Source organism: Bubalus bubalis, chromosome 3 (genome assembly GCF_019923935.1).
Source record: "Bubalus bubalis isolate 160015118507 breed Murrah chromosome 3, NDDB_SH_1, whole genome shotgun sequence".
In the NCBI taxonomy this organism is placed as follows: Eukaryota; Metazoa; Chordata; class Mammalia; order Artiodactyla; family Bovidae; genus Bubalus; species Bubalus bubalis.
The window spans coordinates 103,746,035-103,773,002 of record NC_059159.1 but is presented as its reverse complement, the minus strand read 5'-3'; the positions used below and the strand labels follow the sequence as shown (position 1 = coordinate 103,773,002).

The 26,968-nt window shown below is 35.1% G+C and overlaps 1 protein-coding gene across 6 annotated transcripts in view; it reads right to left on the bottom strand.

Annotated features, from left to right (window-relative positions):
• The window catches only part of RFX3 (regulatory factor X3), a 342,491-nt gene that overhangs the window by 66,568 nt on the left and 248,955 nt on the right, over window positions 1-26,968 (bottom strand). For all 6 annotated transcript variants that reach the window (XM_025281551.3, XM_025281552.3, XM_044939912.2 and 3 more), the window contains 3 exons: window positions 19,669-19,850; window positions 15,391-15,510; window positions 1,347-1,468 (listed from right to left, as the gene is read on the bottom strand). In XM_025281551.3, coding sequence (XP_025137336.3) covers window positions 1,347-1,468; window positions 15,391-15,510; window positions 19,669-19,850 — 424 coding nt within the window. The remainder of the gene's footprint in view (window positions 1-1,346; window positions 1,469-15,390; window positions 15,511-19,668; window positions 19,851-26,968) is intronic.

Here is a 26,968-nt window from a genome sequence, read left to right as displayed (position 1 = left end):
GCTTATACCTCTCATATAATCATAAAACAAAAGACCTACAAAGTAAGTATAAAGAAACCTAAAAAAACATTAAATTAACAATGTTAATTTATATGATAGATGATGATGCTGTCCTGTAACTGAATCTTTCATGACATGAATATGGTACTGACTGCTGCAGTGCAGGAACTTTTGAGTTTGACAACCAACACATACTTCATGGTGGCTGGTTCTCCCATTATGTTTCTATATTCAAATGAGCTGTGAAACTTTCCTCCACACAGAGCACTGGGACATCATTTAGCCTTCCCTTAGGATGAAGCCGTAATTTACATAGTAAGTCTGTTCTTTTCTCATTAGCTCTGGACAATTAATGCAATACACTTTGGTGCCGGCCATATCATAAACTCAAATACAAATGCGGAAACTCAATTTTCAGAACAGTATTCGTTCTAGTCTTCTAGGTAATCCAAAATATGCTTTTTTTTAAAAAAGATTATAATTGAAGTAAGAACATAAAATAAGAAACATAAAAATTCTTGTTGAGAGCTCATACGTCTATAAGAATATACTTGAAGACTCTAGTTTGTGAATGCACCATAATGTTCTCATACTTCAGCAGCTATTCTGTCCTGAGAGTACATTTTAGTTGTCTTTGTCAGAAAGTGCACATAGACACATATACACACACACAGACACATACACACACATACATATACACATCCGATATATTCTACTAATTTTGATCTGTTGTACCGAAACTATGCATGTTCATCCCTAGAAAAGCTGTCAATTAAAGTGCAAAATGGCATTTTGCACTTTTAGCTTTTACAGGAATATGCAAAATGTTCAAGTTCCACTTCCTTAACTTTTAAGTAACAAGAAACATGTATACCATTTAGAAAACTACAAAAATAGGAAATACTATGATCAATTTAAAAGAATAAATTACTTAAAAGTTTATAATTTTTTCTAATCTGAGATTGTAGCACATGCAACTTTTTACATAGGAAATGAGAACTGCTTCTGGCACTTGAAGTTACTAATACTACTGAAACTACAACACAATTTTGATCACAAAAGCCCAATTAATACAAATTCTGGGAAACAATTCCACAGAAATGAGCCTTTAATTCATATGAATTTAAAAGTTTTACATAGCTTGAGATTTTTAAAAATAAGTCTAGCGGACACAAAAAAAGTAGAAACGAACTAGAACTATCACATAATGTGCATAGTTTCAGCACACACGAAAAATCTATGTAATTAATACCTGTAATAGACATTGTACTTGGATAAAACACTACTGTAGTTCTCTTGTTTTCAAAATTCTAATAACAACTAATACGTATTACACCTTAACATACCTAAAAACTGTTGATGATGTTGACTTTGGGCAATTACAGTTTGCTCAACAGATGTGCCTGTCTGTTGACCACTTCCTGTGAAACCATCTGCAACCCCATCCACTTTCTGCATAGGCTTGTACCTAAAAATATTAGATGGGAAAAAACAAATAAACCAAATTATTCCTTGTTTTTTTGTACTACACAAAACTCCCAAGGCATTCAATTTTATCTTCTTTAACTGTCTCATGATAGTTGTAAAAGATTTTCTTCCTTGATAGTCTCATAAAGTTAGGATGAGGAAATTTTTTAAATTGTAAAAAGAAAAAAGGAGAAGCACTTAGGAAGGGTACCCATTTTCAAAAATTCAGAAATTTAGCTAAGAATGAAAGAGTTATGAAGTATTTCTTTGGACAGCAGTGGTAAGGAAGTCCATGATTATACTTTTAATACACTATTTGAACATAATTCTTAATGGCCAATGGATCAAGGGAGAAACATTTTAAATACATTGGGATGTGAATCTGAATTAAAATCTAGGAGTTTGGGCCTGAGAAATGTTTAAAATGGCTTTTATTTAATTAATATCTCCAAAATGTGGTTCAGCCTAAAACTCAACCATACTGTTTTCCATACCACCTAAAGCCTCCCATGCATCTCAACACATTAATCTCCCTTGACTTCTGTCCACATCTGCAAATATAAAGACCATAAGCATCAGCTTGTAGCCAAACACATGCAAAAATCAATCTATAAACCTGAGTCATCAAATTTTAAAAAGTAAAAGGAATAAAAGTCACCTATAGTTATGTATTTATCTTTAGGTCCTAGTCATATAAACTCAAGAACTTTCTATACTGTTAAAATAGAAAAAATATGCTTCAACAGCATAGGCAAGAAAGAAAGACACCTGGGAGAGAAATACCATAGGAAAAATGCATAGGTAAGTCTCCTAAGATAAGCAAATATAAAATAAGAAATAAGCAGCAACTATAATTTCTTCTGTTTCTAAGATCTCAAATATTTTTATTCATTTTAGAAATTTAAAAAAACAGATAAATGTAAGAAAATGTTAAAATCTACAGTAAGTTTATTATCTACACTTATGCACTTTATGCTGTTTGTCCTTCCATTTCTCCCTATTTTTAAATGTATTTATAAACAGAACCACCTAATAGTCTTACCATCCAGATACTTGACTCTTACACTGATACTGTAAGTTAACTGTTTATAGTGTGTTAATATGAAGTTATTGTGAGTAGCAATGTCCCCAATACATGAACAAGATATACTCAAAGACACCTACAGTCTGACAACAGAGAGGAAATGAATGAACCTGGTGAAACATCGGACAAACTAATGTTGAGGTTGCCTTAGGAAGCAATTCAACTTTGAATGTTATGACTTAGATAAATGAAACTTCCATGAAAAACTGCAGTCACTCATAATGACATTTACTTGTATTTTTTATGTGACAGGAATCTCACAAAGAACTATATGAAAAGCAAAAATAAAGTCAGAAGATGAACAGGGTGAACAAAGGATACAACACGCTTCATTCTTATTATCATTTTAGTGATGACCCCGTACACCAAAATGTTGGTTGTTATTTTCTAATGATATAAAAGAACTCAAGCCTATTCTTTTATATAATGGAAAAAAACATCTGAAAGTACTTTTCAATTGGGGCCACATCAAGAGATAACACATGGTTTAGTACTGTAGTGTGCAAGAAGTGCCATTTATTAAAAAAAAAAGAATGTTTTTCTGATTTTTCCCCTCCTTAAAGAATCATCTTAGAGAGGCAAAGAAAAAATCCTTTGTGAGGCAAGAACTTTGAGTACTTTTGTGGGGGAGCAGTTACTAACCATTCTGTTCTAGAAGACTTTAATGATTTTATCTTTAGGGAATACGGTTAGAGAAGCTTTTATCCTCATTGATCCATTCCAGGTTTCATTTTATTTTAGCCTGCTTTTTTCAACTATGAAATTTTATATCACTAATAAAAGAAGCTAAAATTGTTTAACTATGTTTCTTCATTTATGTAATAGAGTTTGGGGATCACGGAGTTAATAAACAAAAGTGGTTAAAGGGACTTGATTACTTACTCTAGAGAAGAGCAAAATGGAAATATTTCCTATAGTCTTCAATTATATTAATTTTCAATGTAGGATGAGAGAGTAATTATTAGACTTTGTCCAGCTATGCTTTATCAGTTTCCTTTGTCCTGCACAGCATCTAGTATACTACAGATGTTCAGTAGGCACAAATACCAAGGACCATAAAAGGATATGACATATATTCACCTTAGACTGACATACAGACATTGTACACGTGCTGTGTCATCTTCTACTTGCACACAGTGCTCAGCAAGCCTATAGTCTGCAAGGAAAATGAGCTACTTCCTCAGAAAGACGAGAGTTATCTTTAATAAGCACTCAAATCACAATATATTATAATTAATGAATGATTATGCTTAATAATAATGATACTGAGTGCGAAGCACTGATTAGAGGTATATTCTATTATACAGGAGATTCAAAAATTCATTAAGATTAGCTTGTAGACAAAAAGGAAATAAGTTAATTCTGGAGAAATTTCTGCAGGTCAGTACTTAAGAACAAATCTTATAAAGAAGAAGTGAAGAAAAAAAAAAAAAAGAAAATACATTCAAAACTGGGCAATAGGAGGTTTAATTCTAACCATAGAGTAAGGGTTGCAAAGTGAATGATGGATTGAATGGATTGGGTGAAAATGCACTAAGTGTTTCTATTTTTGCTTGCCTGGGTAATAATAAAATGTTAGTCATTCAGTTGTGTCCGACTCTTTGTGACCCATGAACTGTAGCCCACCAGGCTCTTCCATCCATGGGATTTACTAGGCAAGAATAATGGAGAGGGTTACCAATTCCCTCTCCAAAGATCTTCCTGACTCAGGGATCAAATCCAGGTCTCCTACATTGCAGGCAGACTCTTCATCGTCAGAGCCACCAGGGAAGCCCTTCGCCTCAGTAATAGGACCTCTACATGCCAGAAGCTTATGTTGTATCTCTTTAGAAAAAGCTGTGAAGACAAGTTTGGGAGGGTTTTGTGACATAAAGAATGACAAAAGAGATTTCTGTGGTGGTCTAGCGGTTAAGAATCTACCTTGCAAAGCAGAGGACATGGGTTCGATTACCAGTCGGGAAACTTATGATTCCATATGCCACGGAGCAACAAAGCCCACGCATCACAACTACAGAGACTGCATACTTCAAAGCACTTCAGAGCCCACAGTCCACAACTACTAAAGCCTGTGCACTCTGGAGCTTGCCCACTGCAACCACTGAGCCTGTGTGCCACAGCCAGAGTTCATGCACCATGACAAAAGATCTCACGTGCTACAACTAAGACCTGACGCAGCCACACAGATAAGTATTAAAAAAGAATGACATTGGAAGGGCAGATTTATGGCTCATATATAAGAACAGTATGAGTGTGGGCCTATAAATAAGAGAGAGCTTCCAGGCAGTGCTGACTTTTCCTAGTAGTGGCATTTCCAAATGCCAGGTATTGCCTGGTACTAAATTAATACTTAGAAAGAAACCCCAAGAAATTAGAAATATTGAACTGAGGAAAGCTGGATGTTCATTTTTCTGATGTCCTATCTAAGGATAACATCCTATCCCTGCCCTTACTTTAGAGCACTGGGGCTTCCCAGAGAAGGAGGGAGTTTAATAGGAAGTTGAATAGCCACATTAAACATAAGATAAACAAATACATGTGGTAACTGACTCTTCTTGGAAGAAATAGTTATAGATGATATTATATGAAGTTTTGAAAGCTATTTATATATCAGTATCTGCTGCTGCTGCTGCTAAGTCACTTCAGTCGTGTCCGACTCTGTGCGACCCCATAGACGGCAGCCCATCAGGCTCCCCCGTCCCTGGGATTCTCCAGGCAAGAACACTGGAGTGGGTTGCCATTTCCTTCTACAATGCATGAAAGTGAAAAATGAAAGTGAAGTCGCTCAGTCGTGTCTGACCCTCAGTGACCCCACGGACTGCAGCCCACCAGGCTCCTCCGTCCATGGGATTTTCCAGGCAAGAGTACTGGAGTGGGGTGCCATTGCCTTCTCTGATCAGTATTTGAGTAGGTTTCAAAAAAATTAAAATGCTAGGCTTACCCTAGATCTATCCAACAAAATCTTTGAGAATAGGGATTAGGAATTTATTATTTTAACTAGCTTCTCATATATTTCTTAGGTAGTCGTCACAGAATTAGTCTATAGGAGCATCTTGACCCAATAATAAATTCATTCAGTCAAATATTGTAGAAATAGAACCATAACATTACAGAAAAGTCATTTTTATAAGTCATTTCTCAATTTTTTTCAATAAACTATATTTGGAATGTAAATAACTATCTCTGAATAGATGGTGGATGATCAAATGAATGTATGAATGAATGGTCAAGGTAACACCTTTCACTGTATCAGACCATCAATTGATCTTAACAAATAGAAAACCTAGATAACAAATACCTACTTTACTATAGGTAAAGTATTGTAGGGGCATAGCTTTGAAAAGGCTGTGTATGCATAGAATTTTCCAGGATGCTTTAATATTCCATTGGCTTACACGATAATCCAACATTATCTTAGCTCTGGTTGAATTTCAAGTGACCTTTTAGCACTGAAACACAGCTTTCAGATTTCCTATCCTTTTTTTTAATTTATTTTTTAATTGAAGGATAATTGCTTTAGAGAATTTTGTTGTTTTCTTTCAAACATCAACAAGAACCAGCCATGTCTCTATCTTTTCTAAATAAAATAATCTCTATTTAAATACTAAAATTACCAAAAAAAAGTTTTCTACTGAAAAAAATTTGTTGAATCTTTCAAAAAACAAAACTCTTTAGTGTTTTAAGAATTCTCTCCTTTTACTCCCATTTATTTTTACAAATTTATTGTTTTATAATAGGCTTTCTTATAGTCGATTCTTAGTGCTCGAGTTGTGTGTGCTCTGATAAAGACCTGTGCTACATCAAATGAACAAACAGCTCTTGGTTTCAAAATTAGTAAGAGCCAAACGATAATTTTAACAGCTTGCAACTCCATGGGCAATCAGAGCTAAAGTTGTTAATGATTAAGAAATCAAAGAAACTCTAATGCTTTAATAGCTGGGCGTTATGCATGAAACCTGTCACTAACAAAGAAACTTAGAAAATTATTAGGAATCTTCCCCCATGGGGTTAGTCATAGCTATTATTTAGAACTTGGACAGCTGTAACTCTACTGTAAAATAATATCTAATTCTGTCAATAATCTCATACATACAGACACTGAAGGAGTTCAATGGAAGGCAAAGAAGGGTATATATTTACTATCACATTCAACTAATAGTAACAGGCAGAAGGATTTTCAACAGACTAAATGAACCATTTGGACAACTATCTTTGAACCAGGAGAAAAATGCACAAGCAAGATGTAAAATCTGAGCTGTATAGGCATTTAGAGTCATCATTATGCTTATAACTATAGAGAGTACAAAATCATTTGATTTGCATGAGCAAACCTAAATGTTGAGCTCATAACTGGGACAAAAGGCTAAAATTTTCTGCAGGAATCATGACATTTCCTTTGGAAAAATTGTCCCAGAAAATTCTTAGGTGACTTGAGGTATGAAGTAAATCAAATGATATAAACATGAACAGATCAGAAGAAAATCATGTTGAGTGCCATCTTTTCAGAATAGTAATGGACTTCTTGATGTCACACTGAATATGTTTCTATCTTGACTTATAGCATCAACCCTGCTGATTAATGACAGTTATTACAACTTTTCAATCTTTGTTAGTAGCTCTATATTTGTCTTGTCATTAGCTCTACATCTATAATTGGGAAAGAAGAGTAGGAAAAATTAAATTCAAATGGGAGTATTTGAGTTCACTGCAGCAGTTTAGTAGGAAATGTGGGAGAAGCAGGGAAGAGGTTGAAGCTGTTGGCTGAAACAGAAGCCTGTGGATCCTTTATTCATTTCACAAATGATGCTCACTGCTCTCCTAGGTGCTGAAAATGCACTGTTGAAAGAAGCAAATACAATTCCCTTAGCTCATGAATTCTTTCATTGAGTTCTCCTATTGTAGGTAATTTAGGCTTAACTATGTAGAACTGATATATTCTTGTTACAAATATGTATGACACCTTTATGATACTTCTTTTATGTATAGCTGGTCCTTTCTGTTAAACTGATCCTAGAGGAATGCTTCCACTCTTCCTTTATTTGGAGAATGACAACATGACTCCACCTGACTGCAAGATAGTAACAAAAACAAAAAAGGGCATCTGAAGCTCTATCTCAGAAAAAATAAATTAGTGAGCTTCTTGCATAAAGCAAAATTAAATAAGCCTGTTTCCTTATCAGTAAATAACAAACAATATAATTGCCAAATGAGATCTTGCATATAAATGAACATTTCACAAGTTCAATAAATGTTCATCAGAAGAATTAATATTAACAAACTTTACATGAATTACTATACTTAATAATTACTGAATGTGATTATTTATGATTCTATCTTCAGTGGAAAATATATTTACATTAGGGACTTGCTGCAGCAGTATAGTAAACATTAAATACCTCAGTGTCAAGATTCCTTATTTTTTTCCAAAAGTCAAACGCACAGACATCTGATCATCTTCTCACTAAAGACTCCTGCCACCTTCAGCTGCCTCAGAGCAATTTACCAGTCCTAGATGCTTATCTCAGTAATGACCTCAGGGAATTTATGGTCAGGAAAGGAACTGTAAACCATTAACATCAATCACAGTTGAAAACCACTGGCCCAGAGGTGTGAAGAAATGAAAGCCAAACTTGTCCAATTTCCAACCTTCATTGTTCTCCAAAACAGCCTTAGTCTTTAATTTTTTTAAATTGAAGTATAGTTGATTTACATTATCATGCTAGTTTCAGATGTACAGCTCAATGATTATATAAAATACAGTTCATTTTCAGAATCTTTTCCCTTGTAGGTTATTTAAAAATACTGAGTATATTTCCCTTTGCTATATAGAAGAAGAAAACATATCTTGAGACAGAGAATTGTATTCTGGAAGTTGTTGGCGAGCACCCAGGGGATCAATGCCCATGGAGGGGGTGGTAAAGGCAGGAAGAATGGGCAGGTGGAGGAGTTGAGTGCTTTTGTGTGTTTTTTTTTAATTAAAAAAAGTATTTTCAATTGGAGGATAACTGATTTACAATGTTGTGTTCATTTCTGCCATACATCTACATGAATTAGTCATAGGTGTGCATATGTTCCCTCCCTCTTGAATCTCCATCCCATCTCCCCCTGCCCCATCCCACCCCTCTAGTTGTCACAGAGTACCAGGCTGAGCTCCCTGTGCTACACAGCAACATCTTGTTAGCTGTCCATTTTACACATAATAATATATGTATTTCAAAACTACTTTCTCAATTTGGTCCACCTTCTCCTTCCCCCACTGTGTCCATAAGTCTGTTCTCTATGTCTGAGTTTTTATTCCTGCCCTGAAAATAGGTTCATCAGCACCTTTGTCATGACAAACTGTGGAAAGCTCTTAGAGAGATGGGAATACCAGACCATCTTACCTGTTTTCTGAGAAACCTGTATGCAGATCAAGAAGCAACAGTTAGAACCCTGTATGGAACAACTGAGTGGTTCAAGAATGAGAAAGGAGCATGACAGGGCTGTTTGCTGTCACCTTCTTTGATTAATCTATATGCTGAGCACATCATGAGAAATGCCAGGCTGGATGAGTTACAAGCTGGAATCAAGATAGGTGGGAGAAACATCAACAACCTCCGATGTCCAAATGTTACCACTCTAACGGCAGAAAGAGAAGAGGAACTAAAGTGCCTCTTGATGAGGGTGAAGGAGGAGAATGAAAGAGCTGGCTTAAGACTAAATAAAAACACTAAGATTGTGGCGTCTGGCCTCATTACTGCATGGCAAATAGAAAGAGAAAAGGTGGAATTAGTGACAGATTTCCCCTTCCTTCACAGCTCAGTTGGTAAAGAATCTGCCTGCAATACAGGAGACCCTGGTTCGATTCCTAGGTCGGGAAGATCCCCTGAGGAAGGGATAGGCTACCCACTCCAGTATTCTTGGGCTTCCCTTGTGGCTCAGCTGGTAAAGAATCTGCCTGCAATGTGGGAGACCTGGGTTTAATCCCTGGGTTGGGAAGATCCTCAGGAGAAGAGAAAGGCTACCCACTCCAGTATTCTGTCCTGGAGAATTCCAAGGACTGTATAGTCCATGGTGTCACAAAGAGTCGGACACGACTGAGCAACTTTCACTTTCCTCTTCTTGGGCTCCAAAATCACTGCAGACAATGATAGACGGTGACTGCAGCCATGAAATCAGAAGACTGCTTCTTGGCAGGAAAGTTATGACAAATCTAGACAGTGTGCTGAAAAACAGAGACATTATTCTGCCAACAAAGGTCCGCAGAGTCAAGGCTATGGTCTTTCCAGTGGTCATGTAAGATTGTGACAGCTGGATTATAAAGAAGGCTGAATGCCAAAGAATTGATGCCTTCAAACTGTGGTGCTGGAGATTCCTGAAAGTCCCTTGGACACAAGAGATCAAACCAGTCAATCTTAAGGGGGATCAACCCTGAATATTCACGGGAAGGACTGATGCTGAAGCTAAACCTCCAGTATTTTGGTCATCTGATGTGAACAAATGACTGATTAGCAAAGCCCCTGATGCTGGGAAAGATCAAGGGCAGGAGGAGAAGAAGGCGTCAGAGGATGAGACTGCTGGATGGCATCACTGATGCAATGAATGTGAACTTGGACAAACTCCGGGAGATGGTGAGGGACAGGGAGGCCTGGCATGCCACAGTCCATGGGACTGTAAAGAGTCAGACATGACTGGGCGACTGAACAACAACAATAACAATTATTATTAATTTCCATTTTGCAGATGAAGAAACTGAGGTTCAGTGAAGTTCAGTCATACACACCAAAGTGCCAAGCAGCCTGTACTCAAATCCCTATTTTCAACCTTTAAATATAGAATTCTTTTCACTAGTCTACAAAACTATATTAAGAAAGGTCTTCTAATGACAGAAGTTCTTGCCCTCACTCCTTAGGAACACGCATGCTTTCACATCTGTCTACAGCCAAAGCACAACTAGCCTTGCTTTTCAATTGGCCTCTATTTTCCTCCCCTCACTGCAGCAAAAATTCTTTTTTCACAGAATCCAATTACTATGAAGAGATTGTTCACAGAGTCAGGAAGTGACACGTTTCTTCACTTATTTAGGACATACTCAACTGTAATCTTCCCCTTTATTTCATATGCAAAACTTTAATTACATGTGTACATTTCTCTCTGGGCTATACTACCTCTTTAGGGAAAGAATTCTTATAAGATCAAAGATAAGAGGCCTGGGTTCTTGTCCTGGTTTCTATATGATCGTTGATATATTACCTACTGTTATAGACTTCAGTTTTCTCATCAAGAAAACTGCACTTTTAGGTGCACTAGGTGACCCCTTGCTCCAGCTCTTTCTATGATTCTGTGAATTCGCTCTTAGATGTGATGGACATATTCTATATGCACCATTGATTGTTACGTATTTGGTGAAGGAATCAAATGCAGCAAAGCACATTGTCAAAAGCACTTGACTCTATTCCACCACTTTTGCTACTAGAATTTGGAAGAATAACTGAAATATATGTGCCAACACTCTCAATGTGTGTCTTTTAAATATTAAAAAGAAAGTGCAGCAGAGATTTTTATTTAGATCATATAGCTGAAAATTATTCACTTCCTTTTTGCTCTACACTAACCTAATTTATTTATTGTCTATATTAGAGTAAGCAAATTAGTCCATGAGTGAAATTCCTTGAAAACTGAAGATTACCTCATTTAAGTGCAGAAGTTATTTTCATTTGAAATATTTTCAAAAGGAAGGTCTTAAAAATTACCCAATTATTACACGTTCTCCTGCTTCCTTAATCAGAGTACTTAACCTCTTTTTGATTACCTATAATGCCATCAATATGCCAAATGGTTATCACTAGATTTTAGTCACTATAGTGCTACTTAAAGGGCCTACTGGAGTGCCTAGGTCTACGTGTTCCTCCATGGAATATGCAGATTGCTGGGCTGAATAACCCAAAAGGGAATCAAAGACACTTGTCTACTTTTATTTCCTCTTGCCAGCTGTTATATCTCACGATTGCCTATGAATCAAGTGGGCTCTAATCTGCTCCTTTATTTTAGGTAAATGACTTGAGGATGGCTTCATCTTTTCAATTAAGCTAATCTATGGGCTCTGTGACATCTGTTTTTCAATCAGAAGCTGTTTCCATTTATTTCCAGACTCATGGCTATGTTCCCATATGGTGGTGTTGCTGGGAATTTGATTTGCAGATAAGTGGAAATTTCCTCTACTAGTGGAAATTTCCTCTACTCCCCTATCAGATCTTCAGATTAGATACCATATGTAAAGGAGTTCTAAAAATTACAAAGCTATGCAAAACAAAAATCATTATAAACTCTATAGCTACAGTGATTCCAAACTAATGAGAAAAAAAAAATGCACAAACTGAACTCCAAAAAATGATTTCTTTTGATAAAATAATTACTATTTATACTTGAATTTTCTTATAGGAGCAGGTGAAGCACATACATTTACACTATGGAAGATATGCACATATAGATTCATAAAAAACCCCTAATGTATTTAAACAACTTGAATATTCTAAAATATTAAATACTAGTAGATGCTATAAACTATTTTAAACTTTTCAAATGTCCCTCATACTTTACCAGGATGAATGGCAGTCTCTTCTTATGTGAAATTTAATACATTCAGTAGACTCATTTGAATTTTGGAACCATCTTATTTTATAAGCTATAAAGCAAATGATACAGAAGTTCTTTTTTCACTGTGTTCAACAAATACTTTAACCCTTGCATTTAGACTCAGGAAGAGACACTTTTCCTCTTCTGTACAAGTGTTTCCTCTCAGTGGGGTAACTGGCTTCACTTAAGACCCATCAATGTTGCCAATGATATAACCCTTCAGAGATACTTAAAAAAAAAGCATTTCCCTCTGTCCTCCTAATCCCAATGAGGGGTTGGTGAAGTTGATAATAGAAGCAATTATCCAAGACACTGTGCCAAGAGAAACTGTCCATAATCCCAAACTTGTACCATTAACAAATAACAACAACAAATTAAAGGAAGTTTCAGTACTTCTTTGGTTCTCTAATATTCTTATTTCATAAGAAAGCAAACACTGTAAGAAACTAAAGTCTTATGAACTATGAATATCACTGAGAATTGTATATCACTTCTTAAATACAACCATATTACATCTAATTCTAAAAGCAGTACTTGGATTGCAGGGTTTTCATAGCTCATTAAACTTTATAGCTCTGAAATCTGTTTCATAAGGAGACCTTTATAACTCTTTGGTTTTGGTTTCCTAACCCAGGTTTTGTAAAAAGAATGTTCCTTGAAGGCTTCCGTTTCCATGAAAACTTGCAGTGAAATCACTGGATAAAGTAAGCTTCAGCTATCTTAGGTGTAATTTACCACGGCATTGTTTGTATTTAAGTTTGAATATATGTTATTTTTGAATTGATCTTTTCTTTCCTTATTGCACCAACATCTCCAATGTGAAGTGCTGCTATGCATGAGTGCAGACACTATACCAGAAAGTAAAAGCTATAAGCATTGTCACTAACAGGTGGAAACAGTAATTGAAAATCAAGACAAAAAACAGTTTATTCCAACTCACACAAACTCTGTTTCCAAATATAAAAGGGACTGTTTTATGTTTCTTCCTTAGAACTCTTCTTAATAGATTTCATTGACTATACCTCAAAAAACAGGAATCAGTAATTTCAAAACTAAGTTTGAGAATCTGTGAAACATAATTTATTTAATAGCCAATCTTGAACTGACTCTTCGGTCTTGAATACTCGCACTAGAAATTGTATCTGTATTAACAAGCGCCTTTACCTCCAGTCTCCTCCCACTAAATATGTCTTGCCCCAAATCAAAAAGTAATCTCTTCAGACAAAATCTGAATATGTCACTGCTTTGTTTGGAAGCAAGCCTTTGAAGTCTTGACAGTTTCTAAGCACAAAGTCATTAACTCCATATGCAACCAAATCCCTTCATCTGTGATCCAAACTACTTTTAAAATCCCATCTCTCACTCAAGTCTAATCTTAACCCTAAAGGACCCAATCTTCTCAGTTCTCCTCCTGCAATATCAGCCTCACCATATCAGAGTGTATTCACCAGAGATATCATGGACTTTATGCCTCAGTGGTATATGTGTTTACATTATTCCCTCTGCCTAAATGTTCTTCTCTTATTCTGATCCCTCTAATTCCCTACTCAAAAAGCACCGTCTTTGTGAAACTTTCCAATCCTCCCTTTCCAAGACTTTGCTCAAACAGTTTGGCAAAGTATTCCAATAGTTCCTTGATCAAAGCTTTGTTTTAGCATTTCTTAGGCTGCATTAAGGGCTTCCCAGGTGGCAGTAGTAGTAAAGTACCTGCCAACCAATGCAGGAGACATAAGAGACATGGGTTCAATCCCTGGGTCGGGAAGATACCCTGGAGGAGGCCAGGGCAACCCACTCCAGTATTCTTGCCTGGAGACTCTCATGGACAGAGGAGCCTGGAGAGCTATAGTCCACAGGGTCGAAAAGAGTCAGACAGGACTAGTGACAGCATGCACACAGGCTGCATTACCTTAAAAAAAAAAAAAAATTCTCATGACCTGGTCATCTAATTTCTTAACTCCTCAAAGGTAAGAACTATGTCTTATCTCTGTACTCAGGACCTAGCACATGGTAGAGATGCAACCGGTGCTCAGTTACCAAATAGATAAAGGGCTACTGCGTGGTATGGCCTTTCCAGGTCCAACAGTGGTAAAGAATCCGCCTGCCAATGAAAAAGACGCAGGTTCAATCCCTGGGTCAGAAGATCCCATGGAGGATGAAATGGCAATCTACTCCATTATTCTTGCCTGGAAAATTCCATGGACAGAGGAGCCTGGTGGGCTGCAATCCATGGGGGTCACAAAAAAGTTGGACATGACTGAGCATGAGCACACTGCATGGTATCCTTTTTCTCCAGCAGTAACTTAGAACTAATGCATCTGCTTTCGCTAGTATGATGCAGAGGAGGTCTTGCCAAGATGACTCACTATCCCAGATCAATGGATCAAGCAGATTGACGTAGATCATCAGACTACTTATGTGCAGTCCTTCTTTTCCCTATCAAATATTGCATGCTCAACTGAAAACAAAAACTGAAACAACTGCCATGACTGAGCTATATTAGTAAAGAGGGAAAGATTTTTCATTTTACTCCAAACTGTGATATAAGTCACATGAGACAGAAGGCCTTTGGCTATGTAGCAACTTTACATGCTTGTGCAAATCATTTAACCTCTCTGGGACTTATCTGAAAAAAACAAACAAACAAACAAACAAACTAAACCAGAGGTTTTAGTGCTTTGACTGCCACAAGGCTGAGGAGGCAGACTATACTGATCTATTTTTCAGTTCTAAGATCTATAACTCTATTTATCCACCCATCCATTCATGAATGCTTGAGATATCTTAAAGCCCTAATATTTACAATTCTACATTTATGAAAGTTGGAGTCAAAGAGAATGCAAGAAGTCCCAAACATTCTGCAAGAATTTATACTGTCAAAAAGAATGACTTAAAAACGTGCAGATTAACAAGAAGCTCATGAATACTAACAAATTTCTCCAGATGCTTCTTATAGCATGTGTTTAGACTCCTTACTGGAATAGTTTGGGATGTCACGTTTATTTAAAGGGACTAAACAGGCTGTTTGATGAGTAATTTTTAAAAGATTTGGAAAACAGAATGAATGAAATTCTAAATTATATTTGAGAACTGTCTGTAGTGAAAGCGTATCAACAATAGTGACATTTTTGCACACTTAGGTATTTGTTCTACTCGTTCAGAAAAAAAAAAAATGAAACAGCTAAAGAAACCCATAACTTTGATATGTCAATGACAATCCCAAAGTCTACCTTTGTTTCTGTTGCATGGGTTGTTGTCTCATAGCCATATACTGCATATCTTCTTGGAGGCGATTAAGAGGGGAATCAGGCTTGACACGAATCCCATAGTAATGGTACTTGGAGTTTCCTCTTCGTTAAGAGAACAGCAAATAGAGACACAAAAAAGTCAGTCAAGTCAATATCAATCATATAGGATTCCATTTAATTTCATATTTGTAAAAATTAGGTAAAGGCAAACTTAATGTTATATATCTATGATTTACCTGTTCTGGACACCTGTATATTTTTATGGCGGCTACATTTGAAGAATCAAAAGAAGATTCTGAATCAATTAGTTCAAGGCCCTAAGGAAAATCTTTCCTTATAAACTTTTGCTTAAATATTAGTCACATTCCATTTGTTTGATTTAAATTAACTGTTTTCAAATTTATATTTTAGCTATAATTTAGAAAATTATATTAACAGGATATTCACTAACAGGATAAAGGGCTGCACAGTAAGAATTTACTATAAAGTAGTTATGCAGAACAAAGAGGAAAAAAATATTAATTCTCTCTTGGAGAAGTCCTGTATTTTTCTAGTTCTATTATTGCAGGGGTGATTAAGATAACTTCATTGACACAAAATGTTGTGAAGTCTATTATTTAATATTTTGAAACCTAAAAAAGCAAGCATTTAATCCTACTGATTTCAAAACATATTTTATTAGTCTCTGTTTTTATGGATTCATATCAGTTTTGCAGGCTGAATAAGATGTGTCACAACAGATATGGAGAAATTTCTCTGTGAAAATGGCAAATTTCCACCTGGATAAAAAATTGTCACAATTTCCTCATGTTCATGAGAAAGACCATATTTGTTATTAGAAATGACGAAGTTTTACCCTGAATGAAATTTGCAAATTCTTTCAAAAATAACATTTTAAATATGTAAATTTTTGCAAATAGAAAATAGTAGTGTTTCACAAGTCTATATATAGCAAGCCATCAGTGCTCTTTCCAATTTTTTCTTCATTTACAAAAAAAAAAAAATGCAAGTGGAGTGTGGATTCAATATTTTATATAAAAATAAAACAAAATTTTACTTCCAAGCTTCAAGAACATACATTAGATGAACCCTATATATTTGAAAATACATTAAATTTTTATTATATAAATAATATTGGTAGTCTAAAAAAGTAGACTACCAATTTGAATACCTACATAGTTATCGGTATAGGTATTTGAATACCTACACAGCTATAGCAAAATAAACCAGTAGGAAAACTTAATGCCTTCCATTTGTAGACATTAGATTTTTTTCTCCAATATCCTCTGCCAAATAGAGCAAAATACAAAAACAAACAAACAAATACTACAAACTCAGTTAGCCCTGTTCTCCCCCACAAACGGCAGAACAAGAGGGAAAAGCCAATGACAAAGTTACAAAGTAAAATGACTTCGCTCTTGTGAGACCCCAAAATACATGAAGTATCTATCAGTAGTTTTTCTTCAGTTTCCTATAAATCAGCACTTTGGGTGAGTTGGTGGGGAGGTGGTTCTTTCTGTGCCACTGGAGATCGGGATATCAGTATGTTCTGTGGTCTTGTTTTAACTTAATTTGGAGATGGGATGTAACAAAAGCTACCCTTTGATTTACCTTTGTTTAGAAACACGGTGTTGGAGAAGGAAATGGCAACCCACTCCAGTGCTCTTGCCTGGAGACGGGGGAGCCTGGTGGGCTGCCGTCTAGGGGGCCGCACAGAGTCGGACATGACTGAAGTGACTTAGCAGCAGCAGCAGCAGAAACATGATGACTTTACTCATCATTTACTTAGCTCCAGAAACTTGAGAACCAGTCTGGTTCTGGTTTGAATGAATTCACCAGATAATTTTATTGACGGATAAGTAACAATTCGGAGAAGGCAATGGCACCCCACTCCAGTACTCTTGTCTGGAAAATCCCATGGACAGAGGGGCCTGGTAGGCTGCAGTCCATGGGGTTGCAAAGAGTTGGACACGACTGAGCAAGTTTCCTTTCACTTTTCACTTCACGCATTGGAGAAGGAAACGGCAACCCACTCCAGTGTTCTTGCCTGGAGAACCCCAGGGACAGGGGAGCCTGGTGGGCTTCCGTCTATGGGGTCGCAAGCGACTTAGCAGCAGCAAGTAACAATTCACATATGGTTTGCTTCGAGAAAAAAAAGTATCTGAGTTGGTCTGCCTCATGATTTATACTGATTTTCTTTCTGTTCCCTGGGTTAGGCATAGAAAATAAATGCTAAAACTGTTTCCACGGTAGAAAGAGTCCCTGGTACTTCACCCCTACCATTGTCAGCTTTTCCACATTAGAGTCCTGCTATCTTCATAACACAGTATTTGTTTAAACTTTCTCCATAGGATTTCATTTCTCCTTATTCTTCTAGGCTTTGTTTTCCATCTCTAATTTCAAACATTACATACAATTTTAAAAGGAACAGGAGACACAACTGTTATATAGTGCGAAGGGGAAGAAAAGAACATAGAAAGTAAAAGCTGCAATATTGCAATATGTACTTATAGAGCCTAGAGTATGGATTCCACTCATTCGCAAACCCAAACAACCCCAATTTTGTCCTCTTCTATTTTAAAGATGCCTTTCAAAGCTTGAATGGAGCCTCAAAATAGGATTCATTGAAATCCCTTTCAGTAACAAAAGAGGCACAACAATACAGCTATTAGAATGCTGAATAAAGCCCAGAGATTCAAAATATTGGCACAGTATGCATAACTACTGATCCATCAGCTAGGATATAGTAGATTAGGTCCCCAAATAATGATTTTTGTGGTTCCAGGAAAAAAAATACTAGCAAAACAAAAAGACTTTTTCAAGTGATAGGAAGCTAGTTCTTTTACTCTGAACAAATAATCATATTCTTCAGTTTAAAATACACTATTCTTTTGAAGCACAGATAGAAGAAAATACATTTACAAGAGAACAGAACCTTCTGCAATCTGAAAGCTGTACAATCACTTAAAATGCAACAGAAAGGAATAATTCACACTCTGAATACATACAGACCTTATAATCCTCATAGAACTGTCACATTCCTTTTTTCTGTATAAATTTACATTGAAGTCAATTACAAAGGCTCTGTTTATTTTATTAAGATTATTAAAAACTCTTTGCTAGAATACTATAGGGCTGTGACTTATCATTCATTAAAGGTATATCATCTTATATATATTGTATAGCATCTTTACATTTATACTTTTAAATATAGATTTCATAAGATATAAGAAATCAGAAGCATGCATAAGACTCTGCTCAGCTAGTCAAAATATATTATGATAATTTGTAAAAAATTATAGCAGTAAAATGAAGCTCTGCAGTTTTAAGTATTATTTTCACCATATTTTGACTAATAAAAACACTCATATGTATTTCCAAAAGAAGGAAACAGAGAAACTCTAAGAGTCTTCCTCACATTATTGATTTCCTTGCAGTGGAACCATACTAAATTTTTGCTTCCATAAATGCATGGCTTCAAAATCAAGAGTTTTAAAAAAGCTAATAAAAGGTTATAAAGGACAATGTCATTAACTGAGAGCTTCAAACATCCAAAACTTGTAAGTTCACCAAATAATTTTTAATTCGCCTCCAAAAGTGACACGAATAACTCAGCTTTAATTTCTTACTCTATGCAAATAGAAGAGTTATTTATAAAGATCTTTCAATGTAATCTTGCAAATCAAGAGATACATGGTTTTCTACTTACTATGTCACTTTATTCCTCATCTTTAGTACATTTATTTTCCAAAAGAGAAAAAAGTTGGTATACATTGATTTTCAAAGCATCATATATAAATTTTCCATTAATAGCTTGAAAAGTGAAAGTGTTAGTCACTCAGTTGTGTGTGACTCTTTGCAGCTCCACGCACTATAGCCCACCAGGCTCCTCTGTCAATGGAATTCTCCAGGCAAGAATATTGGAGTCGGTTGCCATACCCCTTCTCCAGTGGATCTTCCCAACCCAGGGATCAAACCAGGGTCTCCTGCATTGGTCTGTTCATTTCTATGTGATTTGAGAATCAGTTTTTCTCAAATCTTTGCTACTTGGATGTTTAGGACAAGACATCATTCTGTATTGTCAGTTTTCAGTGAATAATGATGACCTTCCCTTTTCCTGAGGATTTTCATAAACTGAGCTAATTTAAAATTTTTTTTCATAATGTATTATCTGTAATCAAATACTTTTGCCCAAACAATATACTGAATGACTATAGTTTAAAAAAGAGAGGTTAGTTTATATTATGTTTTAGTACTAACCTAGTTCCCAATCTCCTGGTTCGTAGCCCCATAAAGATTGACCTTATTAGTTTTCCAAAAGAAGCAGCATTGACTGGATCCAGTTTGTGTTCCTGACAGTGTCGTAGGTAGTGGTTGTACAGAGTGCTTCTGGGAAGGCTCACTCCTTCTGCTGTCTCGTAATTGTCCAACAGCCACTGGAGCTAGTGTGAACAAGACAGGGTAAACACAGAGAAACCCAATCATTCACCAAAATGCCTCTAAGACACTGCGACTACAACACAGAGAAACACGTAGATCTTCCTCAAACCATATGACAGGAAACTGTTGCAATTTGGAGGCCTGTGTAATCTGAATGTGAAAACTCTTGAAAGTTTAGATAGCTGACCAGCATTTATTGACCTCAGACCATGTCCATTCCTTCAAACATTCAAGCATCTATACAGACATACTAGTTTTCCTTGTATGGATTCCTATTTTGGAGATAAAAACCTCTTCAAGGAATTCAAATAATCCCATTAACTGCTTATAAATATAATTTATAATTGCTACAGAAATAAACATATCACCAAGCCTGGCAGCATGGTGCATAATATGTCTTCAGTGCTGGTTTGTTACAACACATAATCAGCAGTCTGCCTTGTATAAATTTTTATATTAAGGCTCTATTCGTTTTTATAGAATTCTAATTTACTTATCTAATTTACTTACACAAGATAATACAATAACAGCATTATCTACTGGGATAAATTCTACAAGCAGTAAGGAAAATTTTCAGTCTTTTCTTCCCCAGAAAGAAACTCGCTAGGCACTGATTTTAAAAAATTATGTGTTAAAAAAAGGGATCACTTTTTACAATCATTTGAGTTTCTCTATGTTTTTTTTCATAATTTTGGAAGACACACTACAATGGTAGTTGGTAAAGCAATGTTTTGTCAGTCTGTAGTGCATATTTTAAAGTTTTATGGGTGGCCAACAACACATGAAAAGATGCTCAACATCACGAATGATTAGAAAAATGCAAATCAAAACTACAATGAGGTTATCACCTCACATCTGTCAGAATGGCCATAATAAAAAAAATCTACAAACAATAAATGCTGGAGAGGATGTGGAGAAAAGGGAACCCTCTTATATCAATGCTGGGAATGTAAACAGATACAGCCATTATGGAGAACAGTATGGAGATTCCTTAAAAAACTAGGAATAAATCTACCATATGACCCAGGAATCCCACTACTGGGCATATACCCTGAGAAAGCCACAATTCTAAAAAAAATAATAAAAATAAAAAATAAAAGACACATGTGCCCCAGTGTTCATTGCAGCACTATTTACAATAGCTAGGACACGGAAGCAACCTAGATGTCCATCTATAGATGAATGGATAAAGAAGTTTTCATATATATATATAGTAGTATTACTATATATATATGAGTAGTATTACTCAGCCATAAAAATGAACTAATTTGAGTCAGTTCTAATGAGGTGGATGTACCTAGTGCCTGTTACACAGAGTGAAGCCAGAAAGAAGAAAGCAGATACTGTCTATAACCACAGATATATGGAATCCAGAAAAATGGTATTGATGAGCCTATTTGCAGGGAAAGAATGGAGACGTAGATGTCGAGAATGGTCCTGTGGACACAGTGAGGGAAGGAAAGAGTGAAAGGAACGGAGAACACAGCATCTACACATATACACTACCACGTGTAATACAGCTGGTGAGAAGTTGCTATAGAACACAGAGAGCCCAGCCTAGCACCCTTTGATAACCTAGAGGGATGGGATTCAGGGAGGGGAGGGAGGCTCAAGAGGAAGGGGATGTCTGCATAATTATGGCTGATTTGAGTTGTTGTACGGCATAAGCCAATACAACATGGTAAAACAATTCTCCTCCAATTAAAAAATAAATTAAGAAAATAAAGTTTTATGTTGTCCTGTGTGTATTTTTAAAAAATCATCTTGAAAGTACAGTATGTGCAAGAAATTTTTAGAAAAATCAAATCTAGGCATTACCGAGTTTCAATGTTAGTAAAATTAAATCATCAATCTGTTCATTATTTATTTACAAACGTGTATGCGTGCTCAGTCATGTCTGACTCTTTCACGACCCCATGGACTGTCAAACCCAGGTCTCTTGCATCTCCTGCATTGGCAGGCGGATTCTTTATCACTGTGCCACCTGGGGAGCCCTTATTTACAAAAAGAGAATTGAAATAGGTATAAATAACTTTCTTAAGGCCATACATGAATTGTCTCAGGGCCTGATATAGTTTCCAACACATTTCCCTAATGACTCACATATCAGTTATTATTGCTACAAAAGTAGCATATATAACACATATTACTTGTCTAAACCAAATTTCCATGCCATATGTATGAAGTGTGATAAAAAGCTGATATTCTACATGCAATTCAAGTTAAACATAAGTTATGGAAGTAAAAGAATCCCTTTATTAGCATCGACTATTAGCTAGGCAATGTGCTAGGTGCCTACCAGATGCAAAAACGAATGTGACCTCCCCCCCGTCCTCCGGTAATTCACAATCACATACTAAAAGTGATAATATGGACAGTCAAATAAACTAAAGCATCTCTCCATTTTGCTTACATAAAGATTTGTGATCAAACTTCAAACCTACACTTTCAGAATCTTAATAAAAAAGACCATTAAAATGTTTAAAATTTTTTTCCTTTAACCAAGACAATATTCCAGAACCATTTCAATTTCAAATAGTCATACATGATATTTATATGTAACTAAAACTTATGTCATTAAACCCAAATCGATGTTGGCTTAGAAAATACGGCCACTAAGCCTAAAGGACAGAGCAGAGTACTTTAAAAAAAAATAAAAATTAATGTTCTGGTCAGGAAGCCTTTAAGTTCTCTATGAAGCACATGTGCATATCAATACATTTAAATATACCTATTGCCTCTGAACATATACAATAATCCCCTAAACATTTTTTTAAAGATTATACAAAATAAGCATTTGTTTTTATAATGGTCAAAAAATTAAGAATTTTTTTTGATATGAATCATTTGTAACCTTACTGTCAGTAAACAACTTTTCTGGAGGCATTCACACATGATTCCTGAATATTCTACATGACACATAGAAAAAGTTCACATATACATATTTATTTAGGGTAAAGAGAAGAGGTAAACTGATTGGGATATTCAGTTATTAAAGCTCAGCCTAGTATTCTGCCTACAACAGTGGGTCAGTACCTCTCTTTAGCACTCCTTTTTAAATTTTTAAGACTTCATTGATTATGAGCACAACTGATGGAGACAACACATAAAACATGGCAAATTAAACCTGTTTCACATATTTTATCCACGTGCTTCAGTAAGATAACTGGGATTGGAAAGCATTGTCTCCACACTTAATACTGTTAGGACAGCTCTAGTGAACCATATTGCACAAAAGTAATGACTCTTGTTTTGTGTACATGCACTAGATAGAGCCTTCCACTGGTATTCTAAATATATAAAGGATATAAAGTAAATAAAGAGTATCAAAATACAAAATATATATAAAGGAATATTCTACAAGGACTTAAATTCCTTGAGATCAAGAAATATAAAGAAAATACTACAAAAGGGCAAATGTATTAAAAACTATAAGTATTTTTTGAAAAACAGTAATATTTTGCAACTGAACTAATGAAGTACCCCCATCCACAAGCATGAAACATACAATGCCAGTAAAATGTCAAAGTTAAAAATGTCAAAGATATGTTTGTATGTATATATGTGTGTGTCCTCACATAATAATACATATTGTCAAAGCCAGAATGACACAATTATTTATCAAAAAATAAAAATCAATAAAACATCAAATATTTATCCCTTTGCTAATGAACAGAACATATATCTGTATAGGAAGTGTTGGTTTAAAGGACTTTTTCAGAAATGGAAAAATAATCAATTTTTAAATGTGAACTTTATAACCAAAAGTATACAAATAACAACAACAGATCTGATGTAAAATACTTTTAATAAGATATAAAGTAAATGAAAATAATTTATTTAATCAGATACAAATTAAAATTTCAAAAACCTGCCTTAATAGCTTACTAGTCTCCTTGCAATATTTAGTTACTTAAAAGTAAAGATAAATATCTAAAAATGAGAATTTATTACTATCTCATGATCAAGAGAATTCTTTTAAATAAATTTTTAAAATCTATAAAATAATTTGAAAACAAATCCATAATAAAATATTTGAATGGTACTAACATAAATTGCCTTTTGTAAAAGTGAAAACTTGTGCCAAAATTAAAGTTTAACATAAAATACTTTTAGTCCAAAGATATGTTTGCACATATAAAAATGTTAATCAGGCCATTCTTAATCAAAGAAAAGCTTCCACAGAAATAGTAAGATAATTACAGCACAGGTTGACTTAAAATACTCATAAGCCTAAATAATATTACTTAAGCCCCCAGTGAGTAACCTGGAGAAAACTAAGTTTTTATTGGATTGGCCATGTGGTTCTCTAAAGTGGCTTAAGCAAGTCACTCAATTTGTACTGGCTGTTTTGCAAACATTGTTTTTATTATATAGTTCTACATTCTTATGATTATTTTTCATTTCTAGTCCAGTTTTTAAAAATCTGAGTTTATTTGTAATATGTATTTGTGTGTCTGTGTATGTACACACACATCCATATGTGTATACATAATTATACACATATTATGTACACAAAATCATTAGTGGTTTGAAAAATTTCACAAGGGTGGATATTCTAGTGGATATATATAAAGTTTTATAGCAGCAAAGCTGGGCTTTGTTCCCTGTGCCCTGTTTGCAGGAAGAGGAACTCTTATTCCTTGCCAGAAGCCTGGAGATCTCGTGGGAAGAGCACAGGGAGGTCAAGTGGAGGTAAAAGCCCTGAAGGATGAGAGGTGGCTCTGCTGTGGCCATGACAGCTCCAGCAAGGAAGCCTGCCAACAGCTGTACATACAAGGGCAGTGCTCCTAGAAACTCACTGTGTAAGCAGAAATTGGTTTAGGAGTTATCATACATGATTTTGAAATTTAGCTGAGGAGTATAATCTACATTCTACATGCCAGCATTTAACCTTTGAGTTTTGACACAGTGATGAAACTTTAAGTCAGATCTTTGCGTCTAAAACAGTATTAAGAAAGGACTAATTTTTATTATAAGGGAAACTGGGCAGTTAAATGTAACCTGAAGGCATTTACTCCGCGTGTTACCCCAGGGAAGTTAATGCCTGTTATAAGATACATTGTTTCCTTGGGTTTGTCTTTAATAAAATATATTTGGACAGTAATTCAATATCCTTAACATTTACTAATTTAGAAATAAACCATTGCTATTTCTTTTACTCCTTCATAAAATGTCTTAAAAATATTTGTTTATATTTATGATTTTGAAAGCCTATGAAATACCACAGGAACTTTTAACTTTTATCTTTAAAACCTGAGTATTCTACTAATGAACTAACAAATTCATGTAAGGGTCGAAACCAAGATAATTGCATCTTTCAACCTTTGCATTTAATCTGTATTAATCAGAGTAGATTAAGAAAGATGAACAGTTCCTATTTTTCCCAAAGGGAAATACTGATTGACAAATTAAAAAAAAATACATATTGCATTCACCAATTAACATCTAAATGTAACATTTGGCATTTTTTCCCAGATGGATTATTATCCATTAGGATTCATTTTAAGTTCAGTTCACTGATGATATGCATTTTGACAGGTCTTATTTTCATCATAACTTATATTTACAACACAGCCAAGTCAAGGGAAAGTGAGCATAAAACAACATTTTGCTTTGAGCTGAATATATTTCAATAGCTAAAATGCAAAACTGATGAAACCGTTATTTGCTCAATTGTGAAAGGTATATGTGAAAATAAATGCCTAAAGCTATTTATATATTTTAAAGGGAATTTTTTAAATGTACAAGCTGAAGAATGTTACATGAAATTTAGGGACAATTAACTTAAGAACATTTCTGCATTTAAATTTATAATCCAGAGTATCCCAAATTGGATACGTATAACCATTAAATACCAATTTATATTAATTATAACTGAGAAGGAATATAAAATAAACTTAAATCTGCAATGAAGAGAATTAAGATATTCTAATTCCATTTAGGAAGACCACCCATCATTACCCATAACATTTTCACATGCCAAAAAACTTAGAAATATTTAAATAAACTAAAGGCTCCACATGAGGAAATGACAGACCAGCCATTCTTTCATTCAAATGGTATACAGGGAAAAGACCCTGTCTATCAATAAGGCTCACACATACACCTAACCGAAGCACACTTCATAACAAAGGATGCACGTATGAGTCCCCAAATAAATGCACACACGATTGGCAAAGATACTTATAATACTGAAGGTAAGATAAGGTCTTTTCCCATCCATTATTTGTTTTCTATGTTTAATCATTTAGCAAATATTTAGTGAGACTCTACTATGTATCGGGCACTGTTCTAGGCACCAGGGATGTTATCAGGGGACAAAACATATCAATCTTTACTGTCTTAGAATTTTCACTTGTCAATAAATATTTACCATCTGCCTGTATGATGCTATTACTGAAATAAGTGCCATTATGTTAATAATGTTAATAGAACATGGCATTCAATGTAACTGTACTCAGTCACTGGTGAGGTTGGATATGAAAAAGGCAAGTTGTAAATGTATTTTGACCTGCATGATAACAGCATGATGATGATAAAAATAGAGCAGCAGTACAAAATATTCTTAAGAATATGCTGAACAAGGATATAAAGTTTAATACCTCACTCCATCTTCAAATGTGTACAAAGAGAGGTGAAAAATGAAGCAATCAAGATGGATTATACTGACAGGGGTTATTTATTTGACTCTAATAACAGACTCCTGAATTATTGCAAATAATCAAATATATAACGAGAAAATAGAAAATCTATTCTATTCCATGTTGCAAAATAGAATGACAATGACTTTCAGCTCAATAATCATGACTAGTAAGTATGGAACACAACTTATTGATAATTTCTCCTAAGTTTTGCCTGATGAAATCGGTCCTTTGTAGAAACTGATGTCAGGGAACTACCATCATAAAGTTGAATTCATGTCCACTTCAAAGAATCCCACAAACCTCAAATATTTCTTTGTCATATATAGGAAGGGATAAAGGTAACTTCCAGTTTATTAACGTTGAAATTGTTAGCCATATTTAAATTAAAAAGAAAACACTTCACACATGTTTTTTATACAACTGAAGATCACCAATTAGTTTAACAGAATTTAAAATACCCTCACCAGGTGATT